Raw genomic sequence first — 22,329 nt, forward strand, 5'->3', positions numbered from 1 at the left:
GCAGAAATCGCATAATAACCTTTCAGCATATTGTAATTCAAGTGTTCTGAGAGAAAACTAGACTTCTGCTCCTCCTCATGGCTCTGTTTTCAGGCTTTAGAACATCTAACCCGTGACGGGAGACTTTGACCAATCGCAGGTCATTTCATTGAGAGAGAGCGTTCCTATTGGCTGTGCTCTGGTCATGTGACGGGAACTTAACGTTCCTTTAACAGATTTTACAATAGTGGCCGCGTCACAAACTTTCTCATTTTACAGCTAAACCGTGCACTACTACTACTACTACTTGTACTACTACTATTACTACTACTGGTGGTGGATTTTAAGAGGACTAAGACACCAATCATCCCTGTTTCCATCGGGGGGGAGAAGGTGGAACTGGTGCAGTCCTATGAGTACCTGGGAGTGCACCTGGACAGCAAGCTGGACTGGAGTGTGAACACTGAGGCCATACACAAGAAGGGCCAGAGCCGACTCCACTTCCTCAGGAGGCTCAGGTCCTTTGGTGTATGCAGGACAGTGCTGAGTGTGTTCCATCACTCAGTGGTGGGAAGTGCCCTCTTCTTTGCTGTTGTATGCTGGGGCAGCGGCATTAAAGCCACAGATGCCGGCAGAATAGACAAGCTGTTAAGGAAGGCGGGGTCTGTCCTTGGACCCAGTGGGTATGGTGGCTGAGAGAGCTGCTGGCTATTATGGACAACACCACCCACCCACTTCACCACACTTTGGCCTGACACAGGAGCACATTCAGCAAAAGACTTCTCCTACCTCGGTGTACCACGGAGCGGCACAGAAGGTCCTTCCTACCCACTGTCATCAGACCCCCCCCACCCACTTACACACACGCACACGCACACGCACACACACACACACACACACACACACACACACTGTTACTCATCCATTCACCAGTGCAGTCAGACAGGCATCACAATTGGACATTAGTACTGGCACTTGCTAACCAGCTTTTAAGAGTATTTATTGCTAATGCCTATTTTTGATCTTTGTTGTGTGCTTGATCTATCATTGCTGCTGTAACTCAGAAATTTCCCCTCGGGGATTAATAAAGTACCTACATACCAGATGATTCTGAAAACATTTGAGGAGAGAAATAGGCATTACAGTAACAGAATATTGATTCATATTTGATCAGCGCTGCCTAGTTTGACCGTTTGGTCGGAGTTCGCGAGTGATTGACAGCTGGCTCTCATAGACAGCAGATGGACAGCAGACCTCAGATCAGCTCTTACTGCTTGTTTTCCTCCGGTCTGTGAAATCTTTCAGATGCTGTTAGGAGCACCGGAGGACACAAAGGCACATGTTTTTTTTTCAGGTTACCTGTTTCATGTACTACTGTCACCATATAGCAACCGTTTTATAAAAATAACTTTTTTTAATCACATTTGCTCCAATCTCGCTTACTTCAGCTTTAACCACGTGTTTAAAACGGTTTAAAAATGTGACTATAACCGAAAATACCCTCGAAACGGAATTGAGAATACAGTTTAGTTGTATGGGAACGTAATTTTGTAGGAGACAGGGTTGGAGAGAAGATATTGCAGGACCTGACTTACATTTGTGATAATTTCAGTTGATACTGTGTTTTAGAGGTGCATGTTCCCAAACCAAATTCACCAGAAAAGGGTCAAGGGTCTGGAAGCCTGAGGCAGTTCCCCACTTGTCAGCTATGCCAACACTAATCTAATTAATTTCTTCTAGGAAAAAGTATTTCACTCCTGTTTAGCTTTTTAAAGTATCACACATTCAGTGAGAGCTTGTGAGACTGAGCGCCAGCAGCAGGAGAGGAGCAGAGTAGAGAATATTGGAGGGTTAGTATATCTAGGGAAGCTCAGGCTGCTCCATATGACACCATCAACATACCATCTTCCTGGGTTCTGATGCAGGCTGCGGAGCTCTCCGGGCCGGGCCCGACGTCAGTGTGAGCCCTCACCCACACCAAATACTCAGTCCACTTCTGCAGGTCCTCCAGCACGTAGCTGGTGACATCCGCACCGATCCCTGACACCTGGTGGCGCTTCACGTCCTCCCCTGTGAGTGCTCGGTAGGCTAGGGAGTAGCGCACTATTTCCCCGTGGCGGCTGTCTGTGGGCGGCGCCACCCAACTCACCGTGATGCTGGTGGAGCTGACGCTGAGCAAGCGTACCTCCTGGGGAGGGGCTGAGGGGGCTGATGGGAGGGGAGGAGGGAGGGTAATGGTCAAGCAGGGTGGATAATGGACGACAGAGCAACTGACCATCTGGACTGCTGAGAGATAATGTGCAGACGAGTTGGCTGGTTAGCCTACGTCCTAAACATTTTGTTTATATATCCTACTAATTTGCTTCACCATTTGGTTTTGGAGAAAACATAATTGCAGCTTGCCTTATGTTCAATGGCATTGTTTTTTTCTAATCCAGGAAGTGTGACACCTTTGTACTTCACAGAAGTCATTCTGTCAGGGGTATTGTATGTCTTTATTTGACAGTAATAGTGGAGAGAGACAGGAAATGTGGGGGAGAGAGAGCTGGAGAATGACATGCAGCAATCAGTCCGGCCAGCCGGGAGTCAAACCAGGGATTCGTTGCTCAGGGCATTTGCACCCATATGGTATGCACCCTAACCACTTGGCTATCGTTGTTAGGTTTAGGTTGTTAGGTTTAGGTTACAAAAACCAGGTTGGTGAAAGATTGTGGTCTTGGTTTAAATATTGAAAAAGTGACCAAATCAAGCAAACATTGACCTTTTCAATATTTAACCAAGACCACAATCTTTCACCAACCATAAAGGATGATTTAATTTCATCTTTAGTTTTTTTTTTGTGGTTTTGCCTATCGTTTTCTTCAGTAATGATACGCCAAATGCTGAGATCTGGGAATGCGGCATCAATGCTAAAAAGAAGTTCAACGCGGCAAGAAAACGAACAGTCAGACGGTAAGGAAACGACAGGTTGAGAACAAACCAACAGTTAATTTAGATGATCTAAACCACTTTATCCGGAGGTCAAACCGAGAGTGAGCACATCTGAAATGTTGCTTATGATCGCTCACTGCACAGACAAACTACAGTAACTTAAGCAGCCTGAAGCCAAACCTGGAGGTTTGTTTCCAACCTGTTTGAAAGTCTGACTGTTCACGTTTCTTGACCCATCAGACTGTTTTTTAGCTGATCTCAGTAATAACCTGAGTGAATACAATAAAGGATTGTACAGTAAAAAAAATTTATTACACAGCTTTGTTGAATACTCGATTCTGATTGGTCAATCACGGCGTTGTACGGTCTGTTATTTCTTTATAACAGACCGTTTCTATGTATAACAGACCGTTGCTATGTATAACAGACCGTTTCTATGTATAACAGACCGTTTCTATGTATAACAGACCGTTGCTATGGGCACAGTTCTGATGTCGGACTCTGGCGGACCGGTTTAGTGTAAAAATATAGATTTCTTCAGTAAGTAGCCGTGTAATAAGCGGGATGATGTACAGCTAGCGGGTCATTGTTGTGAAATAAACAAATGATGCCGCTGCCCTCCGTTCATCATTTATAAATGATAAATTGATAGTTATATAAACTTAGTTCATAGTAATTTGACTGTTAACAAACAATTAAATAATAACTATTGTTTACTTATTATTAGTAACGCTATAATTCACGATATTTCATCATTAGTTGTGCAATAAGAAATAAATAGTTTATAATGTATGTTGATAAGAGACAATATTTACATTCTGATTACATTAGCACAATATTTATTAACAGTTTATTGTTGCACACATAATTATATTTATATATATTGTATTTTATATACTATATTAAGTATTTGTTAATGATTACCAGATGATTTGTAAACTTTTAAGATATATATACTATATATATATATGTATAATATAGTTAATAATAAACTGTTGGAATAGCATAATTTATTGCATTACTAATAATCAGTAAACATTATTCATTATCATTTTGTTGTATGTTTACAGTAAAATAACTTAAGTTTAATTAACTCTCAATTTACCATTTCTAAATGATGGTTATTATAAAGTGTTACCGATTTAACCAGTGACTAAACTTAAAAAAATAAGATTGAAGCTGTAATAAATCACAATGTGTCTAAATATATAAGTAATTTATAAGTATATAAATATGTTTCCTCTTTATGTTATTTAAAAAATGCAATTTTAGCAGCATAATGTTTTCTACGAACCATATTGATAATCAACTTAGTTGCGTATGAATCTCATTTTTAGAAGACGGGTTGAAACTGGATGTTTCATTGTTGGGGATTTTAGGATTTGTTTGTGTTTTTATCCTCTTCTACACATCATCTCTACAGTCCAGAGGGCAGACAGAAACATGGGTGACACTTCACACTCTAGCTACCTCACAACAATAATGATCTCACATAGACATGTAACTAACACAGTGTGAGGTTTCACCAACTGAAAAGTAAAACAGGGACACTACAGATGAATGCATGTATGCACAATGATACACAAGAGCAGGATTCAACAAAATACAGCAGCAAAACCAACAGTTGAGATGAGTGTGGAGCAGGTGGGAGAGATAACACAGGGGACTGTTATCGTGCTTGCCTGTGGCTCAGCAGCCCCAGCAGAGCGTGTGGACCCAGCGAGGTTACTGTTTGAACAGTGTTGGAGGCTGGTTTGTTCGCCTGCAGCACAGGTGCTTGTGACGAGTTGAAAGAGACGCACAAGAGCAGTCGTAATTCCATCACACATACGAGAACCTTTGGATACATCCATGCAGGGGTGCAATAGATCAAAGAGACAGAGATCCACGAGTGGGAGATGCACGGCAGCCGATTAAAGTCGCAAATAGAAACAGAGTTATGAACTATACCAAAAGTTGGAGTAGAGGCGAGTGGCCATCAGAGAAAAGGAATTACGATTTGGACAGAAAAAGAAAGAATCTAACCCACAAGGAGATATTAGGATTGGGATAAAAACAAAGTGGTGGCATGTTGAGAGACATGATTGCATGGATTGCAAAATGAGGTTCTATTTTGGAGGGAGACTACATCTCATGATCTCACAAGACACATTCTCACTCCCAACTCATCAAATACCGCCGCTTGGACAGTGCCCTTCGGCAAGGGGTACCCCTCTTGCATTACTTTTGGACGGACCGGGGACGGCGTGTCAATATATGCTCGTTACATGCATAGTGTCCTTTCAAAATAAACTACTGTTTTCACAGGAAGTTAGGTTTAGGCAACACAACCAGTTGAAAGACTTGTGTTTGTTTGACCTATCCACCACACCTCCCACCCGCCCTTAGCGGACTCTCACTCTATCAATACTACGTCACCTGCTCCGACTGTCGAATAACGCCGTGGGTGGGTTTACATTGGAGTCAGTTGAAAGCCCGGTTTATCACATACTGTTGCTAAAGGGTGCCTCCGTGCGTCGGTTTTCAATCTTGAAGGACACTGACCAAACAACAGCAATTGAGTTGGGAGTGAGAACGGATATGTAAACCCATCCGCAGCATTAGACGGTCAAAGCAACTGATGTTGTATACAGAGCGTGATAGTCCGCTTAGGGCAAGTGAGAGGTGGTGGTGGTGAATGGGTCAAACAAAAACAGGACTCAAGGAGACCGCTGTTTGTGTCCCGTGTGAAACTAAAAGTAAACATTTTCTTATTTTGTCACATCAGTCGTTAGTCATGTGACTCGTTAGTATCTTTAGTCCTATGAGTCGCTAGTCACGCGAGTTGTCAGGCAGTCACTAGTCCAACATCATCTCACAGAAAGGTGTATAAATAGCACAACATTTCCGTGTGTCATGATAACGCCTTTTACGCTTTTTGTGTGTCATTTATACGCCATGGACTTAACGTTTAGAAATGGCTTTTTTATTTAACGCTACATTGTTAGAGTGAAACGGTCTGGGCTATGTTTAGGTAACAACACCACTTAGTTAGGTTTAGGAAAAATATCATGGTTGGGCTTGAAATAAGAATGTAAACAAAGTAAAATATGTACGTAAACAACATAACAAAAGTACGGAAAACCCATCACAAACTTCACTAACGTAACTTCAAAATAACTCAACAGCAACATGCCTCCTGGTTGAAAGTCCTGTGTTTGTTGGACCCCTCCGCCTCCCCTCTCACCCATCATGAGCAGTCTCTCTTACTCTTACTCTTCTTATTCTACATCACTACAACGCAGTCTCACAGCAGTTTGTGAAATAGTCATGAAATTGAATCTATTTGATCTGTGTACATAGACACGATTTTCTCTTTTTTGTGACGCTCAGCGCGACTTTCAACAACGTATTTTTTGTGCGTTTTACTACGAATGTCCAACAAAACGTGACACACAAGTCAATTTCAGTCTTTTCAAAATAAAACAACTTAGTTAGGTTTAGGAATATATCAACTTGGTTAGGTTTAAGCAACAAACTAGTTAGGTTTAGGAAAATATCGCGGTTTGGGTTAAAATAACTCTGTTAAGTGCTGTAATTTAAGTACGGAAGTTATGTGACAGATAAATCAACTTTGACTTGTGGTTTCACAGAGGACACGAACACCTCCTGGATGAAAGTCCTGTGTTTTTTTGACCCACCCATCCACCGCGACCTCCTCTCTAGGCGACGGTAGCCGCTCTTCATACTTCCCGGTTCACAATTACGTGACTTATATATGAATTGATTTTGTGCAGACCATCACGAAAAAAAATTTGAAATTCATGTCCATGTACATGAATCAATACATTACATTTTGTGACTATTTCACGAACTGCTGTGTGACTGGGCTGGTCACTAGCTCTGGTCACATGGATGTGTTTGCATTGCAGTCAGTACTGACTACATGGCGTACACATGACACGCAAAAAGCAACAAAGGTGTTGTTATTGCACATGAAATGACTTACAAATTACTGTGTCAATTCATATGCCATTTGGTGAGACCGGGCTTCGCTGGGCAAGTTAACGTCAACCACGACCGTTTCCTAACCCTAACTAAGTAGTTTTGTTGCTTAAACCTAATTTCCTATGAAGACTGACGTATATTTTGAAAAGACACTATTCATCTAACGAGCGTATATTGAAACGCTGTCCTTGAGATGTCCAAAACTGACGCTTGAGGGCTACCTAGAGAGTCAGAGTTTGAAGCGTAGGGCCACTGACCAAGCTTCGTTATTAGACGAGTTGGGAGTGAGAATGTGTTGGATGGACCAGGACTAAATTCCAAGGGGTGAGTTGTTGAGAAGCAGTATGCTTCTTTGTATTCACACAACTTGTTACATATACAAGTTTGTCCATTTTGGGCTACTGTAGAAACATTGCAGTGCAACATGGTTGATTCCAAACGGCTCATTCTAAGGTAACGAGAACACAACAATTCTTATTATTAGGTGATTATAAACTAAAGAAAACATACTTATTAATATTACATTCCATTTCTGCCAATAGATCCCCCTAATTGTTACACACTGGTCCTTTAAACAATATAACAAAAAGGTGGTTCTACTCTGCTTTGTAGCAGCACAGAGGTACACTTGAAAGAATCACTTGATAGCGTGTGTTATCTCACTTTAACAACAGTAAATCATCGTATTGTGACAGTCGCCTGCCATCGCTAAAAACAAAAGATCATGATATCACCTTGTTTTAAGTGTATCTCATCTGAAGGCCTGTCAATTTTAAGAATTAAAATCTGACAAGCTCCAGATATATACTGTAAATAAACAAAACAAAGAAGACAGATCGGCAGATGGATGAAAAGATGGAGGGAGTTAGACAAGCAGGAAGTGACAGCAGTGGTCAGGGGTCTTTAGACCCGTTAGCAACTTTCCTGACACGACGGGTTCGGCTGCCAGAGAGACTGAAAATCGAAGCGACAAAACTCTTTTGTCTGCGGTGTGACTGCTGGCGCAGGGATTTCACTCCTGACAGGTAAAACAAGAGAGAGGGCTTTGATTCTTTCTGGGAGCTGTCATAAATCCGGTAGGTTCAAGTCCACATATCTCCCAGCATGCCAGAGAGGCGCAGCTCCAACGCTAGATATGCAGTCAAGCTCTGAATGACAGGTGTTCAATAGTATTACTGTCAGCTTGGGAGCGGTGATCCAACAGCAGCAATCCTGCACATCAGCACACTGGACCCCATGTTTCACATGACAAACCATCATTCTGAAGGAACGTGACAGTCATGATAAAAACTGTCTCTCTGTGCAACGGTCTGTTTGTGTTTTCTTGGTCTTACATCATAATATGCCGTATGTATCGACTCAGTGCCTTTATTAGACTATTTGTCAAAATGTGAGATGTGCAACGCCTGGTGATTTGTTACGCGAAGGCAGCAGAAAGCAGAGCAAATATAGAAATATCAAGCAATACTAGTGTGCCTATGAATGATGGCTTCGCTGAAACAATGGATTTTACGCTTGACAAAAAAAACTCTTGACATTTTCTTTTGTTGTTGCCGTGGTGCTTGAACTCTGTAATTGAGTTGCGTGTTCAGCAATATCAAGTGTGACTGGCACGCGGAAAAAAAGTCCTCACATAATAAATGCTACACTGGTAATTACATTTTGAGAGCTTGGAACCGCAATTACACAGCCCGTCTGGTGCTCGTATCACTGTGTTAGAATAGTTGGAGCACACACAAATGGCTGCTTTAGAACAGGAGGTTCTGCTCTCTTATTCAGGTGGGAGTCAGTCTAACAAAGCTAATCTCTACTTACATTTGTAAAAAGGATGACAAAGAACAAGGACATCAGGAGTCCCAAACCTCCAACCTCTCAATCTTTCATCATCAGAAATGTATAAAGTACGTGTGAAAGACAAATGCCCATACAAAGAGAAGCTGACAGAGGCAAAGGGGCGATATATTACAAAACTGAGGTTAGTTTGAACCCCTTTGAAATACGTCTTTGCATTAATTTATATTCATTGCATTCATTATACTGTCGAGTAAATGCAGGGTTGAGTAAAGTCTAAAACCACAACACACATTATCTGTGTGTGTATTATCTAATGCAGTGGTTCCCTACCTGGGGTCTAGGCTTACTGGATAATTTATACAAAAGTCTGTATATAAAACTATTTAAAACATTTTTTTTTTTTGCTACTAAGTGAGACACATTCTGTTTAAAGCTGGTATTTCTGTACAGTTGCATGTTTTTATTAGGGCGGTCAATCGATTAACATATTTAATCTTGATTAATCTCAATTAATCACACATTTTTTATCTGTTCAAAATGTATTTAATACTCTTATCAACATGGGAGTGGGCAAATATGCTTGTTTTATGCACATGTATGTACATATTTATTATTGGAAATCAGTTAACAACACAAAACAATGACAGATATTGTCCAGAAACCCTCACAGGTACTGCATTTAGCATAAAACAATATGCTCCAATCATAACATGGCAAACTGCAGCCCAACAGGCAACAACAGCTGTCAGTGTGTCAGTGTGCTGACTTGACTCTGACTTGCCCCAAACTGCATGTGATTATCATAAAAAAAATACAAATTAAAGTGACTGTATGTAAGATTTTACACGTATTAACACATTTTACTCGTTTTTTATTGCCAATGAGTGAACAGGTTGTAAGCTAAGCTAAAACATGAGACCTTGCGCGACTTTCTGAGCTTCCTCTGTCAGCTTGTAGACTGCTTTTAATGTGAAGAACCCGGGAAAATCCACAGCTCACAGGGCACTAACATTGTGCAACCATAGCTAACGTTCGGTTAGCAATGGAGTCCGCTAACGTCAACAAACGACCAGCCCCCCCCCCGCCCCAACATAGACTTCAAAACCAACTCCACGGAACCACAAAAAAAAAACAAAGTTATATCTAGTGAAGCCCGTCTTGCAAAACAGAAATGTGACCGGCGTCGGAGCAAAACTAGTGTTGTGGGAGTGACGTAGATCATGTTGGAGAATAACAGAGCCAGTGCAAAGAGTGAGTGTGTGCACGTGGGAAGAGAGTGGTGAAGCAAGAGAGAGAGAGCGGCAGCGAGTCAGTGAGAAATCGAGCGAGCAGCAGAGCAGAAGAGGGTTAGTTTAGCTCTGAGAATATCAGTGAATGTTCAGTAGAAGTTGCAGTTTGTGCAGAAATAAATGCTGCAGATACTCCAGACCAACGAAGGTTTCTGAGTGGAGTGACGGGGGTTAACTCCAGAGCGAGTAACGTTATCGACTCCAACCCAGGAGACCAAAACTGACCACGGTCGGGAGGCTGAAGCAGGAAAAGTTAACACTAGGATCAACATCGGCCGGGCATTTATGTTTATTGTCTATGGCATTTGGCCTGTAACACTTCTTGCTTCTTCACTGAATATTTATACTTACTTATCATTATGCATATACATTTACTGCATTCCTGTTTACATTCAGCTTATTCGTTTGCAGGATGACATCACCAACACTGTTCAGTGACTTACCTGTCGGTCGATATTGATTAATTATACTCCTCTTGATTCAGTTGTAAATAGTTATTTTAAACATTAAAACATACAAGAACTAAAAGGCAACATGAATCATTTTTTTCTTTGCTGAACCAGACGCCTGAAAGTGACATTAGAAGGCTGTAGTACTCACTGGATTGGGCAGTCCGGGCCTCAATAGGCTGAGTAAAGACTCCTAAACCCATCTCAGATTTTGCTGCCAGGGAAAACACGTAGAGTGTGTCTGGCTTCAGACCATCAACTGCATGGGAGCCTGCTGGGTCGAAAGTGGCATGATGCTGTGGAAAGATGAAAAGCGTTTGTGGTAAATAAAGGTAAAACTATCTCATGCTTGGTGAACTCAATCTGAGTTCAGGTAAAATGAGACGAAACAGCGGGGGAGCTGCAGGAGCAAACAGCATGCAAATGAAAATATGGCTTAAGGTTTTACTGAAAAGACCAAATTACCAACAAAGAATGTGTTAGGTGGTAATTAGAGCTGTCAATCCATTCAAATATTTAATCAAGTCAATCACACATTATTTATCTGTTCAAAATGTATCTTAAAGGGAGATTTGTCAAGTATTTAATACTCTGATCAACATGAAAGTGGACAAATATGCTGCTTTATATATGTATATATTTATTATTGGAAATCAAGGTACTGCATTTAGCATAAAGAATATACTCAAATCATAACATGATACACTGTCAGTGTGTCAGTGTGCTGACTTGACTATGACTTGCCCAAAACTGCATGGGATTATCATAAATATCTGGAAGTCAGAGGTCAAGGGACTACTTTGAAAATGGCAATGCCAGTGTTTCCTCGCCAAAATTTAGCTTTAATTTGGAGCGTTTTTAACCTCATTCCTGACAAGCTAGTATGACATGGTTGATATCAATGGATTCCTCAGGTTTTTATAGTTTTATATGATGCTAATATCTTCACTAGTTTTAAAACTGAGCCCGCTACAACCTAAAAATCACAAGTTGCGTTAATGCGTTAAAAGAAATTAGTGGTGTTAAAACAAATCTACGTTATCACTATCATGTTAACTTTGACAGCTCTGGTATAAACATATATACTTTATACTATATTAATTAATAACATGCTAAAATCCACACAATTTTAGGAATTAAATTCATACTAGATTATTTTTCAGCACACGATTTACGTCCAGTACCAACATTCAGTGCCATTGCAGGCAGTAGTGTAGCTAAATAAACAGAGGTTAAGGTGTTGGATCATGTTGCATCCAACCTTCATGAGGGAGACCAAAGTTCTCGTTCTGTCACGATCCAAAAGGTCATTTCAGCCACCAAAATCTTTCCCTGACCTCAACCAAGTGGTTCGGTTGCCTAACCGAGCTTTAAAAGTGAGCCAGCTACAACTCAAAATCCCAAATTGTGTTAATGCGTTAAAGAAATTAGTGGCATTAAAACAAATTTGTGTTAACGCATTATTATCGTGTTAACTTTGACAGCACGAGTGGTAATATAAGAATGCAAATCATCATCATATACTAATAATACAAATAATAATAACCTTCCAATGCACTAAATAAAGACACATTTTAAGAATAAAATCCATCCCATCAAGCTAGCTCATTGGAAGAGAACTGTTTTTAAGGTGGTCTTTACCTTGTCTGCAGGATTGCTGTCCTCCCAGTAGAGCAGTTCAAAGCCAACGATGGGGTCCTGGACGGGCCAAAGCCACGACAGCATGATGCGTGAGTCCAGCTCGGCCTCAGCCTCGAAACCAGACGGCTGAGCTGGAACTGGAGGCAGAAAACAAAGACATGAAAAGACTAAAAGACAGGAACAGAGACAGAGACAAAGACGGTGAAGGGAGTATTCAGAGGTGGAAATACAAAGTAAGGGAGTCAGGAGGTGAAGTGGGAGGCTGGGCGATGCTGCAGTCAATACTCATCAGTATTCAGAACGGCAACAAAACTGAGAAAGTATAAAGGATGTCATCACCTTCAAATCCTCTAAGGTGATTTTAAATCCTAAAAGTGTCTCATGTCCATGACTGCCAGGGGTTTACTGAGGTGTGTAATGCTAATATGGCAGGCCACAGCTTCTCCAAATACCATCATTACAGCCAGACCAGTGTTTTCTGGCAGCCTGAAGTTTGGTCTTGGCTCTACTACTTACTACCATCGTTGTCACTTACTGACACTTACTAAAATCCTAATTATGGCACAGAACCATGGAGCTGAGGTGAGACAACTGATCTGCAAATGGCATTGGACTTCCGTCAAAGTTGTGTTTTAGCTTATTCCACTGCCCCTAAGTGGCTGAAAACTCAGTTAATGTTGCTTTAAAGCCCCTACACACCCACAGCCTGATTGGAGTTCTCATCAGGGTGTAAATGGTAAATGGACACTGATGGCAGAGGCTGACATGCAAGGTGCCAACCTGCCCATCAGGATCTAATCTAAATACTCATTCACACACTGATGGCTCAGCCTTCGGGAGCAATTTGGGGTTCAGTAATTCTTGTCCAAGGACACTTCCACATGTGAACCGGAGAAGCCGGGGATCGAAGCGCCGACCTTTCAATTAGTGGACAACCAGCTCTACCTCTGAGCCACAGTGATCCGATGTGTAGACTGTGCATGATTGATATCTCCCTACTGTCCTTTTACTTTTGTTGCACCTGTGGGAGTACTTACACCTTGACCAATTTTATTAGTACATTGTTGTTGGTAGTCTAAGTAGAGCTATACGTTCACATTACAGGGCTTAAAGCAGCAGTGGGTAGAAATGGCGCTAATATGATTAAAGAAAGTTATTTTTATAAAACGGTCTGATCTGGAGCTGATCTGGAGTCTGCCGTCTCTGAGCAGCTGTCAACGGTCAAACTAGGTGAGTTTTATTTAGTTTCTCTACAGTTTGAATGAAGTGTTTTAAGATGCTCCGCTACGAACAGCTGATCTCAACATAAACAAATACACCTGGATGATGACACAAGTGTACTCGGGTACGGAACAACTTTACTAATGTGAAAGCTGAATGGAGAGGGCGGGGGCAATCATACTCGGGCACGGTACGGATCAATCGTACCTAATGTGAAAACTCCCTTAGTTATATTTCAAACATAATGTGCAGCCACTAAGCTAATGTGTACGGTAACGTTTTAACGTTAACGCTCAATACGCTCATAAAGTTATTTTTAGTATGATTGTTTTGACCACGGTTCAGAGCGCTGGGCTAACCCACGATGACATTCGCCACATAACGTTAGCTAACGTTACAGTAACATTAGCTCTATGGGCAGTCGACTCATCTAATGGTAAGTTAGCAAATCAACGTTACGTGTGGCATTTCACTTAGAATGAAATGACATTATGCGAATAACTGTGACTAAATGTGAATAACTGTGACTAAATGTGAATAACTGTGACTAAATGTGAATAACCGTGACTAAATGTAACATGAATAATCCTATATTATTATACATTACCTCATCCATGAACAGGATCTCTGCCTAAGTCATGTCAGATAAATTTTCATCTGCAATCTGACGATACGTTACGTATCATGATACAGGGGTTACCATTCAATATATCACGACATATTGCGATACTGCAATTAAGGCGATAAATTGGATTTTTTTAAATCAAATTTTAGGAAAACTGTCAAAAAATCAGAGTAAAGAAATAAGTTTACTTTTTTATGCAATCAGAACAGTGAGATCTGCCTTTGCATTAATCACAGTCCCTGTAACATCCAACACCATAGCACTACTTTCAGAGGGCTCATACACTGAGAGGGGACATCTCTTTGCAAATGAAATAAAGTATTGACTAAACTGTAAACTATTAATTAAAAATCAATACAGTGTTTTTGAGAATCGATACAGTATCACAAAACATAATATCGCAATATGCAATTTTTTTTATATTGTCTTACACAACTAATTGGCAATTGCCAAGACGCCGACTCCCACGCTACTTCACGACGTCATATAACTACTCCTTTTGTTCTTGTTTTGACTGAGAGCCCCTTAGCAGCACAAATGACATATTGTGTGTTTAAAATAGAGGCTTCAAGATCCGTGAGGATGGGACTTAGTTCTTTTGCAGCGCTTCTATTTTTTAAAAGTAACAGATTTTAGTGCATGTGTTGCTTTGAAGGCTGTGATTCTTTGTCTCAGCACAGGCCCACAGCCCATTGCTCCTGATGATATGATACAGTACACGGGCACATAATAGATGGCACGACTTGGGAAAATGTTACATTAATCGCTGCGATGTGCTCATAAAACAACGGGGTGAAACAGCCCATCCTTCTCAGTCCGATACTAGTTACTAGACTTTGTAATATGCATTTAAGTCAAAATGATTTATGTCAGCCTGGAAGGGTGCTGAACTCTATTCCAAAAATAAATAAAGTGGGTCAGCTGAATTTGGGTGGCTTTATCTTCTATTGCAGCCCTGTTGTTATGTCATGTTTCTTCCAGCCAAGCACAGCAAGCTGAAAGCATTGAAAAACAGGCTCTCGCTGAATGAAATACTATTATTATTCCTCTACGTGGAGGCAGCCACTTTGTCCTTGAGGATAAAGTGTGTGAGACCTTCATATTACACACACACACACACACACACACACACACACACACACACACACTGTACAATAAATGACCCACTGTGTTCGTCTCAGCTGGTGAATATCTGACGGACTAATGTTTCACATTACAGCTCTGTTTTTCTGCAATTTCAAACTGATGTGAGTGTAACACCGTGTGACTACATTTAGCCCAGACATTTCTGCTGCTACCAATAACTTCCTACATACTGTGTGTCCATTACACAGACACACACATTTACATGCATACAAGTACACGTGTAATTACAGTAATTACAGTCATGGAGGTGTAATTTAGAGGTGCTACATATAGCAGTGGAGATGACTGTTAGCTGTAGACGGTTGGTTATGTCATACTGCTGGTTTGTTGGTGTTCATGTTTCTAGTAGCCCCAGCACCAGATTTGCAATGTAACCAAGTATATTTACTCTAAACTACACTAAACTATTTGTGATAGTACATCATCAGTCTACAAAGAAATACCTACGAAGATAGACTTCAATCAAACTGAGATTTGGAATCTAACTTCCAATTCAAAATCACACAGAGGAAGCAAAATATGATGCTGTAATACTTCATTGTTATAGCCTGTCACGATAATTACGTTATCGACTTATCGTACGATATCTGGACATGATATCAATAATTTTGAAGTTATCAACTTATTGTTTTATATACAAAGATGACCTTGATAAGTTTTACGTTATCAACTTATCGTATGATATACGTATGGACATGAGCTCGATCATTTTTACGTTATCGACTTAGTGTACGATATATGAACATGACCGCGATAATTTTTACGTTATCAACTTATCGTACAATATATGAACATGACCGCGATAATTTTTACGTTATCAATTTATCGTACAATATATGAACATGACCGCGATCATTTTTACGTTATCAACTTATCGTACGATATATGAACATAACCGCGATCATTTTTACGTTATCAACTTATCGTACGATATTTGGACATGACCTCGATAACTTTTGTTGATCTCGATCTTGCACGTTTTGTTTACATGTGTGTCTGTTTGCAAAAGAATATCACCAACATTTTAGCCAACAGGATGCCAGAATAAACAGCAGGGTTTTCCCTACCATTATAACACTTGGGCATTGCGCAAGATATTGTGCATTTTTTGTTAACAGAGCCAGAGAGTCCACTTTATTCATTGTTTTGGCTGTGTGGTTTTATTTTATTAATGTTTTATTTATTTTGAATATTTTGAATATTTCTATCACATTCTAACTCCAATGTCTGAATATTCTTAAGAATTAAAAGTCCATTGCTCTTTGAAAGTGTGTACTTCCATTATTATGCTATCATAATATCATTATATCAGTGGCATAAAATGGTATTAAAATGACAATAATATCGTTTATCACAATTATTTCTGGGACAATAAATAGTCCAACAAAAGTGTTTATTGTTACAGGCCTAGCTGTCCTACCATTATCCATAATTTATTTGACTTTCTTGAAGCTGTGAGTAGCCCCTCAATTTCCTTTGAGCAATGCATGTTGAACAATTGTGTACATCAACAGCACAGTGAAAAAGCAGGTGGTTTAGTTGTTTTGAGTACACTTTTCTAGTGTGAATACACTACATACTGAAAACTTGCTCACAATGAGTGTGTACTTATTGAACTGGGACACAACTTAAGTTACTGACAAGGTGGTGAAGAAAGGCTATAGAGCCAGATCATTTTCTCAGGAGTTGGTAGAAACCAAACCAGAGCTAAAAGGAGAGTGAATGTTGGACTAACTGTACATTCATCAGATGGACACAAACACAAACACTCCAAATGAATGCTAATGTTGCTCTGCGTCTGTTGGAGATGTAAATAGGCATCTGTTCGCCACCATGTTTGCCATAACAACTTTATAAGATGATAATATGTCAATGTTGTGTTTGCAGCTTGTTCCACAGCATCCAATCGGTTTTCTCGTGCCATCGCTTTGCAGTGACATAGCGAGTGTGTTCTCACCTCCCTGCTGGGTCTTGATCTGCAGAACATCAGAGGGAGGCCCGTCTCCCACAGAGGTGAAGCCCAGCACCCTCAGGCTGTAGGTGATATCCGTGGTGAGGCCTGAGATGGTGGTGAGCTGGCTGTCATCTGTGTTGTGTTTCTGCCAGGCGTTGAGCGGGGCTTCGTGTTCGGAGCTGTAGTAGACCCGGTAGCCCCGGATTTGGCCGTTGGGCTCCTCTGGAGGTTCCCACTGCACCAGCATGGTGCTGGAGCTCAGCATGCGTGCCTGGATGTGAAGAGGAGGCGATGAGGGCGCTTGCTCGCTTGTGCGAGTGTCTACGATACCGCTGGGAGGCCCCCGGCCGACGTTGTTGACGGCCATAACGCGAAACTCATATTCCGAGAAGGGGCTGAGGCCGCCAATGCTGTATCGGGTCGTGGCTACTCCGTCTACTTCCTGGAAGCCGTTGTCAGACACTTTGGCGTGGTACTGGATCACATAGTAGGATACCGGTTCTGGGTTGCCAGAGTCCCAGGTAAGGGTGACACTGGTGGCCGTGGTTTCTGTCACGATGAGGGAAGTGGGTGGCTTGGGCAGGGCTGTTAGAGAGCAGAGACAGACAAGAGAGTCACCTTCTGGAGGAACACCTACTGAACCTCTGAGTACATGGAGCTCTTCAACACTGCCACTATCCATCAGCTCATTACCATTCAGGAGAAGTGCATATATGTGTATATAAATTATATATATATACACAGCAGTGCCTACTGTCCTGAATGTTTACAAGATACAACAAAACTATGTATCCGGTTCATATGGAGCCCACCAGGTGTCATGGAACAACAAAAAAGACAAATTCATGCACAGAAATGACAAAATTGTGGACATGGTTTACTTAATTTGTCCTCTTGAATTAAATAATTTGTTCGTACGAATGACCAGAACAAAACGTTAAACGATCATTGACCTATGATTAAAGAATGTCAAAGACATTTAACAGGCAATATCTAAATATATATACAGTAGCTATATCCATGTATCTGTGTTCAAAAGAAAAACAAAACTGTGTTGAATCCAAGTTGCTCATTTAGAGTAGACCGTCCATGGCCTGACTATGGCTGTTTATTTTCCACTGCTGGAGGCTTCACAGTGCCACTAACTGATAGCAGCCGAAGCTGGCCAGCAATGAGGAGACAACCTCCAATCAACTTATTGGAACAACTGTATAAAAAAAGAGTGCCAGAGGGACAAGTTCAAATGGTATTAATATGATAATATAATGATATTAATATCATTATATTAAGTCATACGTCATCTTTCAAGCTTGCGCAGGCGCACTCCTGCTGGTTTGAGTCTGAGTAGCAGCAAACAGGCAAACTGATAAACCTGTTGACCTGACAGTTTGTCTTTCTGGATAGTTAGCTAGTTAGGTGTAGTTAACTGTAGTTAGCTGTAATAAGCTAGTTAGCTGTAGTTAGCTGTAGTTAGCTAGTTAGCTGTAGTTAACTGTAGTTAGCTGTAATAAGCTAGTTAGCTGTAGTTAGCTGTAGTTAGCTAGTTAGCTGTAGTTAGCTAGTTAGTTGTAGTTAGCTAGTTAGCTGTAGTTAGCTAGTTAGTTTTAGTTAGCTAGTTAGCTGTTGTTAGCTGTAGTTAGCTAGATAGCTGTAGTTAGCTAGTTAGGTGTAGTAAGCTAGTTATGTGTAGTTAGCTAGTTAGCTGTAGTAAGCTAGTTATGTGTAGTTAGCTAGTTAGCTGTAGTAAGCTAGTTAGGTGTAGTTAGCTAGTTAGGTGTAGTTAGCTAGTTAGGTGTAGTAAGCTAGTTAGGTGTAGTTAGCTAGTTAGCTGTAGTTAGCTAGTTAGCTGTAGTTAGCTGTAGTAAGCTAGTTAGCTGTAGTTAGCTGTAGTTAGCTAGTTAGGTGTAGTTAGCTAGTTAGGTGTAGTTAGCTAGTTAGGTGTAGTAAGCTAGTTAGGTGTAGTTAGCTAGTTAGGTGTAGTAAGCTAGTTAGGTGTAGTTAGCTGTAGTTAGCTAGTTAGCTGTAGTTAGCTAGTTAGCTGTAGTTAGCTAGTTAGCTGTAGTTAGCTAGTTAGCTGTAGTAAGCTAGTTAGCTGTAGTTAGCTGTAGTTAGCTAGTTAGCTGTAGTTAGCTAGTTAGCTGTAGTAAGCTAGTTAGCTGTAGTTAGCTGTAGTTAGCTAGTTAGCTGTAGTTAGCTAGTTAGCTGTAGTTAGCTAGCTGGATCTGAGGCGAGAGCGGCTGGTGCTGGTGGACGGTGAACCTCCAAAACATCCCGAAACTGCATTTCAAACGGCGGACTTCGGCAACATGTCTATCCGTCCTCCGGTGCGCTGTGGCCGGCATGCGGCGGTGTTAGTTAATAATGATCTTTCATTAATTTGTGCAAATAAATTATTAATTCAAAGCATTAAGAATTAAGAATTAAATTATTTGAATTCCTTGTGAAGATGATTTATCGATTTTCTGCTCACAAATATATTTTGTTTTCATTTCTCCATGATACCTGCACCTACATTTCTGTAATAACAAGGTGAGGATTTTTGTGTGCATTTTCCAATAAGGCAGTGATTTTCCTCATTCTGTCCATACACACTACACTCTCCACCCTGCGGTGTCAATCAGTTCACTTTATTACACACCTGTAGTCTTCATTGTAAAAGAGATAAAAGATGAGAAAAAAGATGAGTGCCTTCCACAGTGGAAACTCATTTCAGAATGTTATTATTGTTCATCATACGAGCCAGTCAATTCAATTCAATCACAGTCAATTCATTCATCTTGAATTGACTGTCTGCTACTCCACATAATAGAGTAATATTAGAATATAATAATTTAGAAGAGACTGTCATACAGTATCAAATGAAATGAAAGGCTTTCTCTATATTTTGCAGGTAATGTGACTTTTAAAAACAGCTCGGATTATACAGAACTAGTGATGGTCTGTGCTGCTGGAGTATAGAAATGTTCACAGGGATGAACCGCTGCCACCAGAGGCTTTTAGCTCCACCGCTCTGCTGCTCCAGTCTTAACATCTGCTTTTTTTTTTATCATACAGTGCATCCAACACTTCTCCTCCTCCCGCACAAACATGTGAACCCAGCCGACTGTGGCTGAATGGAGCTGCAGCTTTCTGTCTCACTGTGCTCTCATCAATCTGTTACTATGAAGGTAGAACAGAGCTCAATGCATTGCAATGAAATCATACCAAGAGCTTCCTCATGTAGACCTGTTGAAGCCCTGTATCAACCTTGTTGAATTAGTTTGCACACTGTATGGAGCGTAATGTGAAATGAAATGTGTTTTTGTTATCTTCCTAATTTACTGTAAAGACTCTCCAAATGACAGACATTTCTCTTCAACTTATATATTAGAGAAGACATTTATATTACAAATTTTCTTAAAACACAAGAAGGAAACGTAATTCCTGCCAGGATTGTGTTCACAGTTAATGTTTTTTTCTAGTTCAGGAAGTGAAATGTTAATGCATTTCCACAGCACTAGTTCCATCATCGGCGCGGATGGATTTGCATTGGAGTTACTTGAAAGAGCGGTGTGTCTCATACGTCGTCACCATCGGTATTTGACGCCCTGGGAATGAGACCAGAGGCCTGTACTATGAAGCAGGATTTGGCGTTAGCGAGGTAACTTCAGGGTTTTCCGTCCCACTACTTACCGAGGTAGATCACCATGGTAACTGATGCTGAACAGCTAACCTGCTCCGCAGCAGGTTATGTTCCAGATAAGAGATCAACTCGTATAAAAGCACCGCCTACTGACCGATCAGAGCTCGGTGCAGGGAACATATGATAATATTACACAAATACGAAGAAGTTTAAGTCATAATCAGACTAAAAACAACACAGTTTAATCTGACAAATGCAGGAAGGAGAGCTGGCGGTATGCTGTGGGTGTTTACCGCTTTGAATTGTCTTTTTATATTTATTTTTTTTACTTGCTCTTGAGTCCGTTTCACACCACCTGAGAGGAGGGGCGCAGGTGAAAGAAGGTTGAAATAGTCACACACGCCACATCATAGCCACAGGGTATAGAAAAGTGTAATTCATTCATCCATTTCACTCCTCACAGCTATTTGTATCTAGACGACTTTATCTGACTTTTGAGTGTTCCGTTAAATGAATAAGTCTGTTAATTTACGCATTCACACATCGGAAGTATTTTCTTTTGCCAGCTGTCCTTCCTACTTTTAGTCTGATTATGTGTTTAACTTCTTCGTATTTGTCTAATATAGTTTACTCTTCCTGTGTAAAATGTGTCTCTCTGCCTGTCTGTCTGCTGACAGTAGATTTGTCCATGTCTGTGATTGGTCAGATGCTGCAGACACTGCCCCGTTCATGTGAACGCGCTCGTAGCCAGACTGAGAAACCCTGGGTTGACTTACAGAGTTGATAACCACCTTCGTAGGACCGCTTAGCGGGATCTCGTTCGTTACGGTTAGTGAAGCCAGATAAGGAGAAGACACCCTGGTTATGTTGAACTCTCTTCGTAGTACAGGCCTCAGGGCCAGATCCTCCAACAGCATCCAGGCACCCATTCACCCTTTCCCTCCTCAGTAACTGCTGGTGTCCCAACATGCACCACTGATCCACCCTTTTGCAGGGTCACTCACACCTTTTCAATTTGAAAATTAAAATGCTATTTCATGTTAAATGTTATATTGATTATTGCAGTGTCATGCTCGGGAGTACACTGTGGATTTGTCAATAGAGATCTCATTTTAAATGATCGCGACAGAATTATCTTAAAGGAACAATATGTAGCATTGACAGCTAGTGTTTAAAATGGGTAATCGCGGTCCAAATTCAAAACATCGGAGCAGTGGCCCGTCCGCTCCTCCAGTGTGACAATTTGAGGGTTACCTTCTAGACACGACCGCATTAGCCTCTGGCCAAACCTGTTCTCACTCCCAACTCACCAAATACCGTCGTTTGGTCAGCGCCCCTCAGCATCAGAAACCAACGCACAGAGGCACCCTTTAGCAACAGTATGTGACGAACCGGGGCTTTCATATAACTCCAATGTAAACCCACCCGCGGCGTTATTTGACGGTCGGAGAAAGTGACGTAGTATTAATAGTGTGAGAGTCCGTTCAGGGCGGGCAGGAGGGGAGGTGGACGGGTCAAACAAACACAAGTGTGAAACTAAAAGTAATATTGACATATTTTGTCATGTCAGTCTTCAGTCACGTGACTCGTCGGTATCGTCAGTCCCGTCAGTCACGTGAGTCACGTGAGTTAACCACGACCGTTTCCTTACCCTGACTAAGTGGTTGTGTTGCCTAAACCTAACTTCCTGT

General features: G+C 41.0%; 1 protein-coding gene across 17 annotated transcripts in view; it reads right to left on the bottom strand.

Annotated features, from left to right (window-relative positions):
• ptprfa (protein tyrosine phosphatase receptor type Fa) overlaps positions 1–22,329 on the bottom strand; it is a 452,868-nt gene that overhangs the window by 153,166 nt on the left and 277,373 nt on the right. For 12 of the 17 annotated variants that reach the window (XM_074636845.1, XM_074636843.1, XM_074636842.1 and 9 more), the window contains 4 exons: positions 17,020–17,601; positions 12,071–12,207; positions 10,581–10,725; positions 1,882–2,187 (listed from right to left, as the gene is read on the bottom strand). In XM_074636845.1, coding sequence (XP_074492946.1) covers positions 1,882–2,187; positions 10,581–10,725; positions 12,071–12,207; positions 17,020–17,601 — 1,170 coding nt within the window. The remainder of the gene's footprint in view (positions 1–1,881; positions 2,188–10,580; positions 10,726–12,070; positions 12,208–17,019; positions 17,602–22,329) is intronic. The other 5 variants (XM_074636852.1, XM_074636851.1, XM_074636856.1 and 2 more) reach the window with 1 other exon arrangement.

Source organism: Sebastes fasciatus, chromosome 5, assembly GCF_043250625.1.
Source record: "Sebastes fasciatus isolate fSebFas1 chromosome 5, fSebFas1.pri, whole genome shotgun sequence".
Classification (NCBI taxonomy): Eukaryota; Metazoa; Chordata; class Actinopteri; order Perciformes; family Sebastidae; genus Sebastes; species Sebastes fasciatus.